The sequence below is a fragment of the Podarcis muralis genome, chromosome 9 (assembly GCF_964188315.1).
Source record: "Podarcis muralis chromosome 9, rPodMur119.hap1.1, whole genome shotgun sequence".
Lineage (NCBI taxonomy): Eukaryota > Metazoa > Chordata > Lepidosauria > Squamata > Lacertidae > Podarcis > Podarcis muralis.
The window spans coordinates 28,080,521-28,096,593 of NC_135663.1; the positions used below are offsets into that span (position 1 = coordinate 28,080,521).

General features: G+C 40.3%; 1 protein-coding gene and 1 long non-coding RNA gene across 4 annotated transcripts in view; one reads left to right on the top strand and one right to left on the bottom strand.

Moving 5' to 3' along the window:
- The window catches only part of LOC114604745 (bifunctional heparan sulfate N-deacetylase/N-sulfotransferase 3), a 62,503-nt gene that overhangs the window by 27,256 nt on the left and 19,174 nt on the right, over positions 1-16,073 (top strand). For all 3 annotated transcript variants that reach the window (XM_028745204.2, XM_028745203.2, XM_028745205.2), the window contains exons 4-6: positions 584-769; positions 1,403-1,531; positions 14,816-14,998. In XM_028745204.2, the coding sequence (XP_028601037.2) occupies positions 584-769; positions 1,403-1,531; positions 14,816-14,998 (498 nt within the window). The remainder of the gene's footprint in view (positions 1-583; positions 770-1,402; positions 1,532-14,815; positions 14,999-16,073) is intronic.
- The window catches only part of LOC114604747 (uncharacterized), a 36,218-nt gene continuing 26,935 nt past the window's right edge, over positions 6,791-16,073 (bottom strand). The window contains exons 2-3 of the long non-coding RNA XR_003708415.2: positions 12,165-12,241; positions 6,791-11,620 (exon numbers count right to left, since the gene is read on the bottom strand). This is a non-coding gene — a long non-coding RNA (uncharacterized LOC114604747). The remainder of the gene's footprint in view (positions 11,621-12,164; positions 12,242-16,073) is intronic.

Consider the following 16,073-nt stretch of genomic DNA (forward strand, 5'->3'; position numbering starts at 1 on the left):
AGCATGAAAAAGGAACCTGAAAGAAAAGTCTCAAGCTGACATTTGCCCAACCTGCTGTAGCTTTTGAATATATTCTGTTCAGAAGGAAAGAAACAGAATGTCAACTGGAATAACAATATCATAAGGATCAATGTATGGATTTAACAGGTTGTCTGCATGTGTAGACATATATGAAAAGCAAAGCAAGTCATAAAAGTGATTGAATTTCAGAAACTTACATATTGATTTCCTCCATGTTGTTTCCATGTATTGCAAAATATATTATACCTATCATACTTTATGCAGATGAAAAATGTATGTTAAGTTCCATGACAGCTGAAAAGCTGGAAAGGGACCTTGCACATTACTTTGTCACTTTTAGTTAACGCTAATAAGGGTATGCTATTATTGCTTTTGGACTTCTTCCTCTAGTGGACCACAATGTCTGCCTGCCATTTTTGTCATCTTTTCTGTGGCACTGTACCTGAAAGCAAGATGTGAAAGAAAGCGTTATCACACTTGTTTATATATTTGCTTGGGTGAGAGGCCCACGGAGAGCTTTTAAGTGATGAGCTCTCCAGGTTTTTGTTTTGCTTTGCTTCAGGAACATGGCATTCCAACTGATCTGGGATATGCTGTAGCTCCACACCATTCTGGCGTCTATCCTGTCCACGTCCAACTTTACGATGCCTGGAAGAAAGTCTGGAATATCAGAATCACCAGCACAGAAGAGTATCCACACCTGAAACCTGCACGGTACAGAAAAGGCTTCATCCACAAAAACATCATGGTGAGCTGTTTGGTTTCTGATGAGGAACATTTGTTTAAAATGGAAGAGAAAGCATCTGATCTCCTCCTCAGTGCTGTGTCAAGAGAAGGAGGAGGGAATGGGGAACTGACAAGCCTGAGATGATTGTAGGTCACATTGAAAGGGGGGTTTTTTGGCCATTTTTTGGGGGGGGGAATGTATTAAATTAGTTTTAATTTGTGGTTGATTTGATAAGATTTGGAAAATCAATAAAAACAATTTGGCAAAAAAAAGTTTTTTTCAAAGTTATAAATATCAATGCATTATTAAATATATTAATACATATATAAATAAATTAACAAGTAATCTGCTCATGTGGTGCTTTGTTGCACATTGGTGCACTGGCACAATATGGGGTTTGCTACTGTACCTATCAATATGCTGCTGCCCCAGGAGTTTGTAGCTTCTCTTTATTCTGTGCATTTTTCTGTACATCAAAATTAAGGTTAAAAAAATCACCCAACAAAGTTAAGCATATTCAAGTTGTACTGGTTACAGTGGGAGAATTAAGTGCATGTTAATATCTCTTCCATTAAAATTTCTGGGACTCAGTAAGTGCTCTACTTTGGGTAGATCATGCCTCATTCTGCCCTTCCCCTCACTGTTTTTCTGTAGGTTCTTCCTCGACAAACTTGTGGTCTCTTTACTCACACCATTTTCTACAAAGAGTATCCTGGTGGTCCTAAAGAACTGAACAAAAGTATACAGGGTGGGGAACTGTTTTTCACTGTTGTTCTCAATCCAGTAAGTAAATCACATTATTTTAAGACACTTAAAGAAAATAATCATTGAGCTCGTTTTAAAGAGGTCCACAACCTTAAGAAATTGCAAGGTAAACCATTGGCAGTATTTTTATTTAGCTGGTATCACTGATATGTTTAAGGTCAAATTACTTTTGTCACATGTATTTCTAAAATTAAATATACTGGTCTAGGTTCAATATATTCTGTTGTTTGCTTAGTAACATGGTGGTAAAAGTTATTCGTGATATCCAGCTAAGTCATATGCAGAGCATGAGGATGTTTCACCCCTCCCATTGCAAGAATCTGCTGACAATGTTTCAGAAAGGAGGGGGCGGATTTTGCTCATCGCTTCTTCCGCTCCAGCCTGTGAGAGTCTGAGTGTTATCGCTATATAGATAAGGTGACTGCTCAAGCAGCTATAACACTCATGCAGCCCAGTGTCTCCGATTAGTCTTTAGTTAGTTTATGCAGTAGCTGTAGAGAATAAAATACTTCAGAGCTGTCGCTCGTGTGGTTCATACTCTGCTGACTTTTGGAACTGAGTTTGGTGCTCACAGCTCTAAGTTGTGAGTCCACAGCACTTAGACCTGCTCCCTGCAGTGGAAGGCCTCTGGGAGTGCTTTTCCAGCTCGCCTGGCCCAGTCGGGGCTGAAGAGGTTGAGCCCAGTCGTTGGCACTGGCTCAAAGGCGAAGCTGAGAGAGCAGGCCCACCAAAATAAATGGACATACTATGTCATCCAATGTTAGTCATATTAACCCTCTGTGTTTTAGTTTAGTTAGTTAAAGCTATACAAAAGACTTAACCTGTTCAATTTCTGCCTACCATACAACTGTTCCAGGGACAAAACCCCTATTTTCCTCCAATGCCAACCTTAAACCCAAGCCTAGGCTGTCTTAACCCCATTAAACACAATGTGACACATTTCTTGATAAGCATGGCTTCCATTGTACTTTTAAGTTGACTGTACAATGAATTCTTATTGGTGTTTAGCTGCTGAACAGCTAAGCCTCTTTGCAAAGTCTTTATATTTACCTTTTGAAGAAAGGGGTGCTTCTTTGAAATCCACCCACACTTATTGTGCAGTAGTATTTGCAGAAAATAATTTTCAGGGACTGCCTGATTTCAGATGAACCCACCATGGGAAAGTTGTATACTGGTTGTTAGGAGAAAAAGAACAAACTATAGAGATTCCAAGGACTAGGAAAAAAGACAGAAACAGGAAAAGTGCACTGAAGAGAAGGGGAAAACAGCAGCTCTTTAGGACTCCAGGGATTCCTCTTGGCTGATGTCTGAGCAATTCACTTATCAGTCATAGCTAAAATTCATTGGTTAAAATCACAGACAGATGGGAGCAGCTAGCTGGCTCATTTCACAGAAATCACTTATAATGGTACCTGCACATTTAGTTTCATAACTTACTTCTTAGGAGGGCTAGAGATGTACTTTTTTAAACAAAAGCTTAGAAACTGGGGCTTCTGCCCAGAGGTGCCATTGAAGGCCTTCATGGGTACCATATTGGTCATCCCTACAGCTCTTGGCCAAGACCAAACTGCACTTCAAGATCTAACTGTATAATGGAAATAAATGTATAACAGGGGTAAGATAATTTAGCACCCTTCAGTTGACATTAGGCTACATCTGCCATATTCCCTGACCATTTGGCCACACCGATTGGGGTTGATGAAAGTTGTACTCCACAAACATCTGGAGAGCACCACCTTGGCTGTGCTATGAAGTTTATTTTACATCCTCCTTTGTGCCGAAAAACAGCCACAGCAGTGTAAAATAGTGGCATATGTGAATGTCTTACATGACTTGATCATTTATATTAGCTCTATTCCCTTCTAAGTTTCCAGATCCTTCAGGTTTAGTACTATGCACAAAAACATTATCTGTTTGCCATGTTTGTGGGAAACATAAAAGCTTGTGTCTAAAATAGCTCATCTAGTGGTCTTCTAATGCGTGCACTTTTGTGGAATTGGTTTACATCCCCTCTGTCGCTGGCTGAACTGTGATCTGATAGCAGGTATAAAATTATCCTAGCAGCAAAGCCCATTGTGTTCATAAAGCATGTAGAGAGCATAAATTCCAGCAGTGCATAAAGAACAGTGGGAGTTGATAGCACACTATTCACTTTTAAATAATCATTGCACACCCATAGGCTACGGAGGGTCTGATTCACTGGGATAAATGCTTGTATAATGCAAAGCTGTGCATATCTACCTAGGAGTAAGTCTGGTTGAGTTTGATGGAACTTACTCCCATGTAAGTGTGTGGGGGATTGCAGCCTTAATATGATTTGTAGCCAACTAGTGAGACCACCTATCAGGAGATAGCAAGCGTGGAGTGCATGAAGACTAGGGAAGGGCCCTAGTAGAGTGACAGAGCATCTGCTCTATGTGCAGAAGACCCCACGTTCAATCCCCAGCATCTCCAGGTAGGAGTGGGGAAGACCCTTGCCTGAAACCCTGGAGAGCCACTGCCAATCAGTGTAAACAATAGTGAGCTAGATGGACTAATGGTCTGGTTTAATGTAAGGCAGCTGTTCCTGTGATTTCATTTTTCACTTTAATTCATTTGGTCGGGATTACACTTATTATTTTATAATTATTTATTAAACCTGTATACCACTCTTCATCTGTAGATCTCAGGGCAGTTCAAAACATAAAAATACAGGATAAAAAGACAAAATACATAATAAAAAAGAACAAAAAGCCCACAAGCCAAAAAAAAAGCAACCCACCTCTCCCACAAAAACAGTTTTATGTACAGTATTTAAAATTGCTTCCCAGTAACTGTTGTTTCTTTGCAAGGGGCCTCATACGCTCATACAGATGGGTTGTGCCTTCCTGCCCTAAATAGAAATTCTCAAAACCATTTTTGTTAGGTTATGGGCCTCCTCTTGTCTCATAAAGTCTTGGACCTTTGTCCAATGTTTTTAGAATGTTGGACTATTTTGATTGTTGTTAGCCGCCCTGAGCCCAGCTTCGGCTGGGGAGGGCGGGATATAAATAAAATTTTTTATTATTATTATTATTACTGCATTGGGCTAAGCTGGCTTTGCTGGCAGAAGACTCTTCCATTTTAGATTTCTTCAGTGAGAGCACTGCAGTAATGTTTGTATACACACAGACCCACTTTGTGGCTTCCAATTGCCCTTTATACTTTGTATTGGTATGTGTATTGGCATATGTATTGGCGTGCTCTGGTCCATGGGGTCACGAAGAGTCGGACACGACTAAACGACTAAACAACAACATTGGTATGTGTACCCAGTGTTTAGGAAGGAAGGAGAGGGATTGTGACAGCTTTTCCTCGCAGTACTTTGTGTTTCTTCCTGTCATTAAATGTCTCTCTTATCTATCCCAAGGCACAGATTATTTGATGAATATACATTTTTAAACTTTGCCTGCCTGAGTAATTAACGCTACCTATTTTGCTCAGCATAGAATTCTTTTGTTTTATTTTTGTCAAGCCTGGCACCTCAGGTGACAATTTACTTCACATTGCATTGCTTCCAGACATGGCTGTCTGCCATGCTAATATTTCTTCATTTTCAAGTCAGTGATACTGTTATTACCATTGATGGTGTTACATTTTGACAGTACTGTGGTGGTTTTTCTGCAACAAGGCTTGCTTGCTGATCCATAGTAAGAACTTGATTGCCTTTGAGCATATTTTTCTTCTGTTTTTATTGCTTACTTCCTTGGGCTAACCCACTACTAGAATGTAAGGGAGATAAGGCTGTAAGTTCTCAATGAAGCAGATAATTGTTGCCGCAATAGTCTCCTTATGTGAATTAGAAACAGTAGTGGTTATGTTGTTCCACAGCTGCTAGAGGCTTCTTGATCAACATGACAGGGGCCATTGTGCAGATTCATAGTGACATGATAAGGACAAGTCCTCAAGTTTGGTGGCCATATTGGAAACATTTGGGACAGTTCCTAGCTAATGAAAAGTTGCACTTATAGAAAGTTCCACAAACAGAAGTGGTGATTTTCACAGATTCCTCCTTTCCCCATGCAGAGTCATGGCACCCTATGAAAATCTGGATTCCTATGGAACAGTGAAGAGGTTGATACCAGGGGCTGCAGCAGGAAGGGGGAAATTGGCAAAAATTGCTTTCCCCATCCTAAATGGAATAATTCCTTTCAAGTGCAGTAGGGTTCCATTAGATCTGACCTGCTGCATCTCTCTTTCTTGCTTTGTTGACAACTGAAAATAAATATTATGGGCTAGTAGAATCATACTTCCATTCAGTGTTTCAAAGGATGAGATGCTACCAGTCTCCTAAGGGCATCTTGTGAATGATGAAGAAACTAAACATGTAGGTTTTGAACCAGATATAGAACAGTGCCATTCAGTAGTATATTTGTTTTGCAGGATTTGCTAATAAAACATGACAGGAAGGCATTATCAGTATCTCTGAGCCCGTAGAAGAGCAATTATACCCAAGGGCCAAGTTGAGTTCAACATACAAACACACCTGTCTATAAATCTAAAGGAATACTTCTGTATCTTTACTTTATGTCTGCTTCCTGCCATGCATGTAGACATTATTCCTTAGCTACAATAGATAACACATACATTCTGCAATCATGTTCCTGTATCTGTTTATGCTATATTTACATGGGGCATGGTACATTCTGCGAATGAAGGCCATAAATGGCCTGAGTTCAGTATATCCTGAATAGTTATCCTCCTTATGAAAACCTGGCAACCTTCTAGACCATCTGAAAGGCATGTGCTTCAGGTCCTGTTACTCCGCCCTCTGCCAAAAACCAGCTAACACAAAATAAGAGCTATCTCTGTCGAAGTACAAGCCCTGTGCCACATGCTGCCCAGAGAAACCTGATGGTGTCACTCAGTATTAACCTTCTAGAGGCAAGAGAAGAGATAATTTGATTTGCCTAGAATCCTGGTATTGTATTCAACTTAATCGTTGACAGCATGGAATGCCTTCCATGAGTGCAATGGAAGAGCCCTCTCACTTCCCCCCAAACCCACTCTGGAGGGTTAGGCAAACCTCCATGGCAGATCTGGGGGGTGTTTGGGAGGAGTTCCATTGTGCTCAAAGAAGTTGCAGGTGGTTGGACTAGATGACCCTTGGGTCCCTTCCAACTCTAAGATTCTATTATTCTAAGCTGTGCCTCACACACAATGATTTTCTGGGATACAACTCCTGATTATTATTATTTTACTAATTTAACTAATGATAGGGTTTTCTGATGCAATATTTAGTATATATTTTTGATATACTCATTTCTGTCTGTCACCTTAATTTTAGCTCCAAAAAAAGTGTTACAGAAATTTTAATAAGAAAGCCATTGAAATGCATCCTAATGGCTGTGTGGGGTTTCTGTGCTTTCTGGACATGGCTGGCACCATTAGCCTCTTTTCAAAATGGAAGTCTAATTTAAATAGTTCGTTTCCTCCAGCTGTGGCTCTTTCTGAACAATGAATTGGAACCACATAGCACTTTACAGGCCTTAAGTGTAATAGTGCTTCATCAGGATATCATACCAGGCTGCCACAGATGTATTGCCCTTGTAAAATTTGCCGTGGACTTTCTATAAAGAGATGGAGAACCATACATTGGCATTTATCATACCTGTATGTTATTTATGGCCTTGTAAAGGTAAGAAAAATGGATGTTGCTGCAGACTTTGGGATGGCTTTCTGTACTGCTTACAGTATGCCTTTAGAATTTGTTAGTATGACTGAAATACAAATGATGAAAACAACAGGTCAGATAAGAGATTTCAAACAGTATTATACCCATCCTCGAAACCTTTCCTCCCAAGGCTGCTCCCTTTCTCTTTTCATGTTCCACATCAACCTCCTTCAGTGTTGTAATGCATGATGCTCTGCTTCAGTACATGCTTTAGGCACATTTGATATCGTCTCTGGGACAAAATACCTTAGAACTCTGTTGTTCTAGTACATTTTATGTTATAAATTACAGAACTGAAATTGAGGGCACAAGTAATTTCTCAGTGTGGCAGAGCTGAAACCTTCCAGACATCAAGTCCTGTTCTTTGGGCTAGTAGATGAAAGCTTGGTTCCAGAGAAGTTCAAGGATGGATATGTGTAGCCATGTTGCCATCCATTTACAGCCCTGCCAGCATAAAGGGTCCTGCTCCAGGCTCTCTGCACCACTAGGAGCCACCTCATTCTTCTTTGGATCCTAGACACAATCAGTTTTGTTTGAGCAGTTATGCCCTGCCTATCTGTAATAAAATATGGCTTTCTATATTATTTATGCAGTCCAACAGGTTCTGTAAAAAAAAAAAAATCCAAAAAAATAAAATTCTGGATTGGATCGAGATTAAATCTACTCCCACAGATTTCAGTGTGACTTAGGTTAGCCATGACTATCTGGTTCCATTGATTTCAGTGATACTAAAGCATTACTTACTGAGTTTTCACCCAACCCTCTCTTATAGATATTTACTAATGGAGATCTGTGGTAGCTGTGAGATTTTCCTATACAGCTTATGTTGAAGAAAAGTGTGACATTGCAGGCAGAACCCTTTTTATTTCAAACTTTGAATAGTGCTCTTTCATGCCATCTATCTTTTTTTTTATTTAAAAAAGGTTATTTTTCCTTCACAGATTTAAGAAAATAAATTCAAGTGCAGACAGAAACCTAATTCATTATTCTGTCACTTTGTGAGTCTAATGGAGCAAGAGCAGCTGTTAAGAGTCTCTGAATACCTGAGATTGAACTCTTCAGAGTAATATGGAGACAATATCAGGGACCAACATACACAGTGTACACAATGCAAAATTAATTGGAAAATAGATGGTCTGAAAGTTAAACACGCTCTTGTGGCCTGTAAACATTTGTTCTGCAGCTAAAATAACAGCACTATATTAAACTAAAAGAATATTTGCTTCTAGCACTTAAGTGAAACAGATTCATTAACCACCATTCATTTTGTTTTTAAGCACTGGATTACATGACATTACTTCTGCTCCTATTATTAAACAATGTATCAAGTAAACCTAATGCCAAAATTAAGCCCATGACAAAAAGATGTAAGAAATTGAATTAGCAACTTGAAAATATGTACTTGGAATTGAATTGCTCGAAGCCAATTTATGTTAGTCCCTATGGTGGTCTGATAGAGCAATATATTGGTGCTAGCAAACATTTTCAAAAGGAAGTTATCACTGATATTTCAGAACCCTGAATAGTATTCAGAAGACCTGCCAATCTTCTCATTGTGTGCTCATTTGGTCTTCTAAGTTCAGTTGCAAAATTAAGGAATGCATTTTTCCGATTTTCATTAATCTAGTTTTAGAACCCATATTTCCTATCTTAAGCTGAATTATTTACCTACAAAGTTAGCACTTTCCTTCCTTCATCCTTTTTTTTAGTGGTCAGGGTAGGACTTAAGTAGAGCATAGATCAGAGATTTAACTGAGAGGAGAATGTGATGCTAACATCCATTACCAAGATGAAGGTCTACCAGGCTTGCATGTTGAGAATGTTGCTTTATGGAAGTGAGTCCTGGGCAACTTACGACCACCTTCCACATGCAGCAGCACAACCAGACACCTTCATCTCCTTCAGCTGCAACAAAATATGTCTGTCCCGCATCAGTCTCTACAGCCGCAGCAGTCACTGCAACCTTCCAACAGCTTGATCTCACCCCCAAAGGCAAACTCCTCCATTGTTTCCTGAGACGAATGGATGGATGCCAACAGAACTGAGAGGACAGACAGGCTTTCTATGTTGTATAGAACGCAGCAAGATGTCTTGACAATAGATTGAATATAGGTGCAAAGGAAAAGGATGATTAAAAATATGGCCAAGGCTTTGTTCTGGAACAATAGAGTGGATGATGATGCTATCATCAGAGATGAGGAGTAACTGAGGAGAGGCAGGGTTAGGGTCAAATATGAAAAATTCAGGCTCAGGCATAATTGAGTTTGGGGTGATAGACATTCAGATAGAAATATCAGAGAATGTTGGAGACCTGAGACTGGATGAAGGGGGAAAGGACCAAGGTAGAGTGTTTTTTCCAGCCTCCCTCCCTCGGTTGGAGTCCTCATAATGCTACCCTGACTCTACGCAGGAACTTCAGTTGCTTTCTAAAGGTGAATTCACAACCATTTAGGTCAGAGCTTTCCAAACTGTGTCATAACATGTGTGTTGGCTGCAGTGTGTAAGTGTGTCATGCAAACACCCCCACACTCCTCCCAGGGCTGGAAGGGGTTAATTTAACCTCCAGTTTGCTTGTTGTTGTTGTTCTTTAGTCATTTAGTTGTGTCCGACTCTTCGTGACCCCATGGACCAGAGCACGCCAGGCATTCCTGTCTTCCACTGCCTCCTGCAGTTTGGTCAAACTCATGCTGGTAGCTTGGAGAACGCTAGTAAAACTGAATTACTGTGTTGTGAAATGATGCATGTCTAAAAAGTGTGTCACCAACATGAAAAGTTTAGAAAGCTCTGGTAGGTTGTAGTTGTGTGATCTAACCACAGTGAATGGGTTCCTCCCATTGATGATAGGTTTTATGAGTGCTTCAACCAAAATAAGGGCATGAACTTAAATGGAAATGGGCCCAGTACTAAGTAGGAATGGAGTACTGTGTTAGAAAGTAAAACCCATACCAACAAAAGGACAATAGCTGATATGGTTCCATTCTATGATATTGTAATTTCAATGTTATCCACAAAGCGGTGTCAGTATGCAATTCTCAACTGGTTCAATGGGTCTTGTGCCCACAAGCCCTTTTCAGATGAATGGAGGCTGTGTATTGCAGTCGGCACTGCCCTCTAATCTGTTGGGTTCAACTGGGATGTTCTGTTGCAGAATAGCACATTGTCAAAAAAAACATTGAACTATTTTAAGATGTAATATCTGAATACTTGTTTTCGTTTTCTTTTCTTTTTTGCTCCATGTTTTCATCATAAACTAAAAGCTGGGTGAAATGTTTGCTACTTCAAGGGTTTGGAATGAACACAGATCCAAAGGGGAGGGAGACCTTTTGCCACTCTTGATTTTGCAGTGTGCGAAAGCAGGCATGCTAGCAAGAAGTCAAAAGGAGATGATTATCCAGCTTGCCCAGAGGGTTATGTGCAATGGGAAAACAAAATTGAGAAACTTTGCTACTGTTCTGAAAAAGATGAAAATTAAAAAACAGTTACTAGCCAGGGGCCAAATGTAGCTCTAAACCATCATTTAAAACATTTTTTTTCCATTCAATTTTCTCCTTTAAGGATCTTAATTTCCTTGGAGTGCGATGAAACACTGCTAGAATTCAAGTTCATTTGGGAGAAAAGGTGAAAAAGGGTGGGTGTTTTTTCACTGGAGCAACAAAATGCTGAACTGCTCTAATAAGAAAGCTTTTAAGATGGTGGGATGCAATCTAATAATGTACCAAAACACACATTTTAAAGGGTGGAAAGGTTAGTAGAATTCATTCAATCTTGTCTTGCCTTTTCTAAAAGGGAGAGGGGTGTTAAAGGCTATCAGTGCATTGCTGACTCACATTTGCTTGAGAAGAATTGGAAAGCATATATTCACTAAGAAATTGCTCAGGACCAATTCACATGTAGGAAATGTATTGTAGGGCTTAAGCATAATGAAATGCTGGTTGTTTTGGTTCCTAGTTTGGTATTGCATTTTCACACATCTGAAGAAATGAGCTCCAGTTCCAGAGACCTTCATACTAATATTACCGTAAGTGTATAATTATTTAATGGAAGGCACTGCTCTTTATAGGATTTGCTTATGGAGACTAACATAGCTACACATCTGGAATGTTATTTTGATAAACTGAACATTTCACATACATTCAAGTTCTCTCCTGGACCGACTTACAATTGGCAGGCCTTGCTAGAGGCTGCTAAAAATGGTTAAGAGATGATGAAGGGCCAATTTTCCTGCCATGGCTTCTCCTGTGCTGCAGCGAAATGATTCCTCCTTCCGTAATGCTGAGTCATGTCTTGGTGCCATTCAGGGGCTGGACTTCACAGTACTACAAAGAACTAGTGGTCTTCCTAAATATAAATTTGTCTCCATAGAGAAGCAGCTGTAAACATCTGGGACTTTGCCGTATAAGCTTTCCTGAGTAGAACTTAAAAACATGACAGACAGATTTTGGAATCCCTTCTAACAGTAAACATATAATAAACATATTTTAAAACAGCAAAGGAAACCTAGATTTAACACTATGAGCTGAAACTAACATTTTATCATGTCTCTTTTCTTGCAAATATGTTGAACATTTTGTAATGCAGAGGCAGAGTGGAACTGAAACTGAATTTGAGGTCCATGTTGAATTTTTTTCTCTTCCCTGGCAAAGCATTCTATTTTTGAAAATGATTTATTATGATCCTTTCAGTCCACTTTTTTATTAAAAAAAAGAAAGGAAAAAGAGTAAAAAACCCTCCACACCATAACATTCTTAGGATTATAGTGAGGTTTGCTTCAGGGAAAGAATAATACATATTTTCCCTGAACTACTAACCTTTTCAAGTTCTCTCTCTTTCCCCCTCTTTCAGTGCAGTGTTAAAGTTGTTGGCAGGTAAAGAATTGCCGGGAGGTGAACTGACATTATAAATGTCAGAGGTCAGCACAGGTGTAGGAGGAAAAAGAAGCTGCTGAAAAATCAAGCTTACCTTTTGTGGGGAAACCTTCCAATTATATCTTTGTTGAAAGTAACAGTCCAGTTTCTAGACTACTTATGGCTTCAGCACTAAAAATAATAAAATAAATTTGAAAAGGTTATACATGTGGCCAAAAAATACATTATTCCTTGCCTGAAGGGAACACAGCCATCTTTTGAAAATACATTTTTTTACCATTCTAGCTTTATAAGGGGGATTGTGTTCTATGAATTATATCTCTTTGTATCTCTTCATGCTTTGAGAATAACAAAAAATGAAGCCCCGGGCTTTAGTCACAAGCCAGGCAGTGTCACAAGGTGACACTCATTAAACAAATTCTCTGTGAAATGATGCTTGTTGCAAATTCTGCTAAAGAAGCAGCACAGAAATAGAATTGCAGAGCTTTGGGTGGAAATGGAGTGCATAGAAGGTACGTTTTAAAATGCATTGCAACCTGAAAGCTGCAAATCCAACTTTCCTTCTCTAAACCTTGATTTTGTGGGTGAGGAAAAGGTTTAAATAATATCATACCTTCTTCCTGTCATGCAAAGAAATACCTTATCTCAGATTGAGCCAGAGGAAATGTCTTATAATATTAGACTGTATTTCAATTTCTAGCACATCCAGTCATTCCTACAATTAATTGGCCTTTTAACAAGATATTCAAGCTGTTTCCCATGTAAGCAAGGCTAGGCAGTTCAGCACTGTGTTTGCTAGTTGGGCAGCTTTTGTAGAAAAATACTGCATTTGGTATTGTGAATACAAAAATACAATATTGTTTGAAATACAATGCTTTCTCTTTAATGTATGTACTTTAGGTAAAGGTAAAGGGACCCCTGACCATTAGTTCTAGTCGTGACCGACTCTGGGGTTGCGGCGCTCATCTCACTCTATGGACCGAGGGAGCTGGCGTTTGTCCGCAGACAGTTTCCGGGTCATGTGGCCAGCATGACTAAGCCGCTTCTGGCGAACCAGAGCAGCGCACGGAAACGCCGTTTACCTTCCCGCCGGAACTGTTCCTATTTATCTACTTGCACTTTGACTTGCTTTCGAACTGCTAGGTTGGCAGGAGCTGGGACCGAGTAACAGGAGCTCACCCCGTCACGGGGATTCGAACCACCGACCTTCTGATCGGCAAGTCCTAGGCTCTGTGGTTTAACCCACAGCACCACCTGCGTCCCTTGTATGTACTTTAGTCGTCCTGATTAGCAGGGCTCCACAGTTTTTACTTGCAGTGGCATGTGTTCAATCGCTTTCTGGAGAGGGTGATGAGCCCTGGACTCCCAATCCTGGAGGTGTGGGGTAGCGAGGACTGCTAACGTGATCCATAGAAACACAGGAAGCTGCCTTACACCAAGTCAAACTATCTGGTCTTTCTATTCCAAATAATAGTGGATTCATCCCCAAAGTTGAAGGAAAGCATGCAATTTGGGGTTTGATTCTGCCTCAGGGTAGGGGTACAGAGGTGTAGCATCTTTGCTCTCACCTGCCAGATACAGTACTTCAACAACCCAGCAAGTATAGAAACACAACATAGCTCCAGACTCTCCTTTTCCAGCTCTGAGTGAAAGGTGGGACAAGGGCTTCGTTTTTGCTTTGCATGAAATCCCCACCCTTTTCACCAGCTCCGAGTTGGGAGCTGGGAAAGGGAGTGTGGGATGGTCTCTGGTCTCACGCTGTCTTTTAGAGGTGAGGTCAAGACAAGAGCCCATGCCTTTGGAGAGGAATACATGGTTTTGGTGACCACAAGTTGTGGGTTGACTAATCCCTTCTGATTCAGACAGTTATTTTTAACAACATTCAGATCTTTTCTAGGGAAGTGTAACCAATGCTATTGTATTTTTTTCCAGGGGTTATATAGCAGGGAAAGTAGCACTCATGGGGAAATATTAGATATTGTATGCACCTTATAATAACTTGTTGAATTTGCAGGGAATTCTGTTACCATGCAAGGGATTGCTGCTTTATTTGTTGATCACTACACAACACTCCGTAGTTCAGAGATGGAAATCCTTGGAAGATCTAGACTTACCTGCTTGGCATAGAAATGTTTGAAATACTGCACTCTTGGGGGAAAACACACACACAACATTAGACTCCAACCAGGGGAAAAGGAACCACAGACCTTTTATGCCATCTGGAGGAACTTTATTTTATATGCATCTAATAACAATATACGTGATTATTATTTTTGTTCTGTTTCCTGTAAGAAAATTTTGGGCAGGAGGGATATTATTTATACATTCCATTTAATAAATATTTAGATAATAATAATTGAACAGCTGTTCATTTGCCAAGCACATTTGATGGCCAAAAATTGATACTTATCATAACTGATTCAAAGTCCATAGAGGTAGAGAACAAGTCTTCCCAATGCTTCCAAAATTCTATTTTTACTTAGTTTATCACTGCAGCTGATGTAGCATCAGTTCACTGATGCTCTACTAACTGTATGCTGCATAGAAACTAGCTGTGTCATACCAGCCTTGGGAGCCCAATGTGCTTTATTGTGCTGTCTTACCACCACAGCAGAGCATAGGATATGCCTGTCAATAAGAGCATGCGTAGCCAGTGCATTAAGGACAAATAGCATGGATGTTATCTTCCCTGGAACTTCACTGCCATCTAGTGATACCGTAAGAAAAATGTGCTTTGTTTTACAGATCAGCATCTTCATGACTCACTTGTCTAACTATGGGAATGACCGCTTGGGTTTGTACACCTTTGTCAATCTGGCTAATTTTGTTCAGAGTTGGACTAACCTGAAGCTGCAGACACTACCTCCAATTCAGTTGGCTCACAAGTACTTTGAACTCTTCCCTGAGCAAAAGGACCCTCTTTGGCAGGTAAGATTGCTAAAGAAACATGCTATGAGGGATAGAGCGCACAGCTTGCTTAATCTTCTGTGCAGTCAGATAATCTTTTTCAGCCCTACCTGTAGATCCCAGGGATTGAACATGCAGCATAAAAATCATATACCACATACATAAAACTGCTTTCTACCCTTAATGTCAGATTATTAATCTGAATCTAACTAAGCAAAGCTTTTGATTGCTAACTGAATGTTATAAAATCAGTATCACTTTTATCATTACTCCTCCCCCCCTTCTATATCTCTGCTTCTTAAAAACCAGAAAAAAGCAAAGTATTTTACACAACCTAGCAACATGTATAATTTAGAGATTTTTCTCCCCTTTTTAATCCAATGGTGCCAGTGTGGTGTAGTGGTTAAGTAGACTCGTAATCTGGTGAACCGGGTTTGTGTCTCCACTCCTTCACATGCAGCTGTTAGTCCTTGGGCTAGTCACACTTCTCTGAAGTCTCTCAGTCTCACTCACCTCACTGAGTGTTTGTTGTGGGGGAGGAAGGGAAAGGTGCTTTGAGACTCCTTAGGGTAGTGATAAAGCGGGATATCAAATCCAAACTCTTGTTGTTTAGTCTTAGTCGTGTTCGACTCTCCGTGACCCCATGAACCAGAGCATGCCTTGGAAACTCTCACTTTCTTCTCAAAGCTTCTCCTTTTTATGGCCATGGAGTTTTCTTGGCAAAATACTGGAGTGGTTTGCCAGTTCCTTCTCCAGGTGGATCACATTTAGTCTAAACTCTTGGCTATGACCTGTCCGTCTTGGGTGGCCCTGCACAGCAAAGCTCAGAGCTTCTTGGAGTTATTCAAGCCCCTTCACCACGACAAGGCAGTGATCCATGAAGGGGAATGGTGCCTTATGTTTGCCTAAATCAGGGGTCAGCAACCCGCGGCTCCAGAGCCGCATGTGGCTCTTTTACACCTTTGCCGCGGCTCCGGGGCGGATACTAGCGAGGGGAGGAGGCACATTGTGTGCCCCGACACTCCCCACTGTTTTAAATGTCACAATGGTTTTGCGGCTCCCATGTTTTTTTTCCTTCCGTCCAAGTGGCTCTTTT